General features: G+C 35.5%; 1 protein-coding gene across 1 annotated transcript in view; it reads left to right on the top strand.

Annotated features, from left to right (window-relative positions):
* The first annotated feature begins 408 nt into the window (after positions 1–408).
* The window catches only part of sid4 (secreted immunoglobulin domain 4), a 9,075-nt gene continuing 5,934 nt past the window's right edge, over positions 409–3,549 (top strand). The window contains exons 1-2 of the mRNA XM_079615676.1: positions 409–519; positions 2,034–2,180. Coding sequence (XP_079471802.1) covers positions 471–519; positions 2,034–2,180 — 196 coding nt within the window. The 5' untranslated portion in view covers positions 409–470. The remainder of the gene's footprint in view (positions 520–2,033; positions 2,181–3,549) is intronic.

Genomic DNA, 3,549 nt, shown 5'->3' with positions numbered 1-3,549 from the left:
TAATGTTCCCTTAACATTTGCATAACCAAGAAAAAACGTTTTAAGATTTTTTTTTTTTTTTAAACTGCACGTTTTGAACATTGTGAGTAAATTTGTAACATTTTATTTGTAACGTTCTTAAAGGTAGCTGGTCGGTTCCCACAAAGCAAAGCATGACCCACAGAAACACAAGACAGCAGTTATTGATGCCACACTGAGGTCAATAAAACAGATGCGCTGTGTGTGTGTGTGTGTGTGTGTGTGTGTGTGTGTATGATGGGTAGGTTTAGGGATAGGGGCAGTGTAAGGTGTGTGTGTGTGTGTGTGTGTGTGTGTGTAATGGGTAGGTTTAGGGATAGGGGCAGTGTAAGGTGTGTGTGTGCTGATGGGAGGAACATGTCAGTAGATTGTGTGACAGAGAGAGAGAGAGAGAGAGAGAGAGTGTGTGTGTGTATAACAGTGATCAGATAGAGAGAGATCTCCAGTCCATCATGAAGGTTGTAACCGCAGCGCTGATCCTCTCGGCCGTCCTGACCGCAGGTGAAGCTCGCTCTCTCTCTCTCTCTCTCTCTCTCTCTCTCTCTCTCTCTCTCTCTCTGTCTCTCTCTGTCTCTCTCTCTGTCTCTCTCTCTCTTTCTCTCTCTCTCTCTGTCTCTCTCTCTCTCTCCCTCTCTCTCTCCTTTAGTTCTGAAACTGTGGTGCTGTATTTCCACTGTTAAGGTGAATTAGCTGTAATTGTTCTGAAGTATTGTTTGCTGATTAAGTTTGATGTGTTTTCTGTAGCAGTGTTAGTTTAGTTAAAACATTTATAATGCAGCGCCACATTTAATGACATTTATCAGAAGACAGTGAAAAGTGAACGCTTTGTTTAACTGGCTTTTCTTTATCTGGATTTTTGTGTTTGTTTCATTGTCTGCTTTTTATTTTAGTTTTAGTTTTACTAAATGCAGTGATAGTCTGAGACGGATTAAACCACACTGTCCAATACTGACAGCAAAACTGCTCATTTTATTTATTTATTTTTGCACAGATTTTCATTCTTTTTATTTTTGTTAATGAAAATATATTTTCAAATGCTAGTTTCAATCTTTGCAATGGTTTCCTTGTAATAATCTTTAATTTACTTGCAAATCTTTTAATGTTTTTTTTGACAGACTTTGTGTGAGACATCAAACGTCCCATTAAATAAAGAGAATGCGTTTACAGCTTTGCTTTATAATATTCTGATATGCTGTCAGTTTTAAATAAACACATTAAATGTGATCCACTGGTTTAGTTCACTCATCGAGTGACTCTGGTGTGTGGAGTTTGATTTGCTTGCGTGTGTTTAGCAGGACTGAAGGTCAGCGAGAGCGCAGGTTATCTCACAAACACTCTACAATGAGATCAGTCATATCTGAAATTAAACAAAAAGATTTTCTCAATCACGTCGCCTAACTGTGTCGCCACAGAGGAGTGACGGGAGTCACGGAGAAAAACTGTATAAAAAGAGTCAAAATAAATAATAAATAAAATAATAAAAAAAGGTCTGTGGGAAAGTCTAGAGAAAAACAGTGTAAAAAGAGTTTAAAAAATAAAATTCTAATAAATATATTCCTATAAATTCATTAATTAATTAGTGAGACTAATAAGGATAAAAAATAAAATGATTAAAATAACCAAATATGAAAAATTTGATTAAAATAAATAAGTAAACAACAACAAATACATATCTTTAACAATACAATAGTAAGTATACTAGGCTATAACACTTTAAATATAAGTTTGCATCATTAATTCTGTAATTGTCCTGTTTACTACTGTGAAGCTGCTTTGAAATCATTTCTCTTGTATAAATCACTCAAAATAAAGGAGACTTAGGCTATACATGTACTAAATGATGAAAACATAGAGCCGCCTTTTAAATACGGGGTCCCCCGCGAGGATGCTCATGTTTGGGGGTCTGTGAAAGATTGAAACCCCTGATCTAACGTACAGGAAGAAGTATTCAGTCGTAGTCTGAGACGTGTGAATGTGTGTTTGACTCATGCAAGTGTGTTGTGTGTTCACATCAGTGTGTGGTCAGAGTCCCGTGGTGTCGGTGCGCCCGCGAGCGCCGGCGGTGAGACTCGGCGAGACCGTCAGCCTCCAGTGCCGCGTGTCGAGCGGGTCTCAGCCCGTCCAGCTGGAGTGGAGGAGGACCAGCAGCCAGCCGCTGGGAGGTGCGGTATTCACATCTATAGCTATAAAATACACTCCAATCACCCAGCGGAAGGGGAGATACTCCGTCCTTTTTCATTTTCAATTTTGATCCGGAAGCGGTTCGTAAAACTTTTTTTTTTTTATCCAGTTTTTAGTACGAGAAAAAACTTTGCATAAAGAGAAAGACTATTAAAACAAACATCATTTATTTTTCTCAGATTATACATATATATATATATAAAAGAGATATAACCATTGAAACTAAATTGTTCTTAATTAACTCATTAGTTTCTCCTGGAGAAATGGGATTAAATGCAGATCAAATGTTGAGTACGTCTCTTCTAGAGTTTCACATCTCAACATATCTCAGGATTGTTAACCCCTTATTGGCACAGCCATTACACATTTAAAACAGTAATATCCTATACTAAACCTAAACTAATCTTGACAAACTATATATCATTTGAAAGCTTATAATCTCTAGTTTACATATTTGGTGACTGATTTTCAAAATAACAGAGGAGCCGTAATTTATCAATTTGCAACAAGAATATGTTCATACTCCTGAGGCGTGTTCAGACCTTTATTTTGAAATAGTGATGAACAGGAAAAATAATGCACATAAGTGATCTTTTGTGTTTCTTAGAGGTTGAATTCATTTCAAAATCTGCCAAGCTTCCAACACTACTTCTGAATAGGATGTCTACTTCATAAATTGTATGAAAATTGTAAAAATAATGGTTTCAGACTCAAACCACATATGGAAATGGAGGCGCCCTTATATGTGCAGTGATGTCCACTAGTGGAGAAGTGTGGTACTGCGCCCAAAACTACATCTCACTCAACGCTCATTTCAAGAGATATCAACCTAACATTTGAAACTCAACTTGTTCAGATTTTTGCCTTTGATTTTTTTTTTTTTTGCATTTTTAGAGTCCTCCAGGTTTTTGAAAATATATATTTTTATATAAAATATTAATAATTAAACTTTTAACATTGTACATTTTCATAAACTCAAACTTCTATACTTTTTTTTGTTTAACTTTATTTTATTTCACTTCTACAAAAATCTACCAAGTGTCTTCTTTAAAACAAGACCAATCTTACATCTATATTCCAAAGCATTCTTGAATTACAACCATTGAAGTTCAGAATGTGCATTTTCATGTCTATTTAAAAAAAGGGGGGCGCTTAAGAATATGAATATTATGAATAAGAATAAGAATAAGAAATTTATGAATAAGAATAAGAATATTATGGAACCATCGAAAAACATTTTTTAAGAAAGCATAATGCCATTTCAGTTTAGTAAAAAGACAGGTTGACGCATCAGATTATGGTGTTTTAAAGGTGTACGTGTTTATGCTGTATTTTGTCAGATAACGTGAA

The sequence above is a fragment of the Phoxinus phoxinus genome, assembly GCF_949152265.1.
Source record: "Phoxinus phoxinus genome assembly, chromosome: 6".
NCBI classification, from domain to species: Eukaryota; Metazoa; Chordata; class Actinopteri; order Cypriniformes; family Leuciscidae; genus Phoxinus; species Phoxinus phoxinus.
This window is presented reverse-complemented; position numbering and strand designations above follow the sequence as displayed.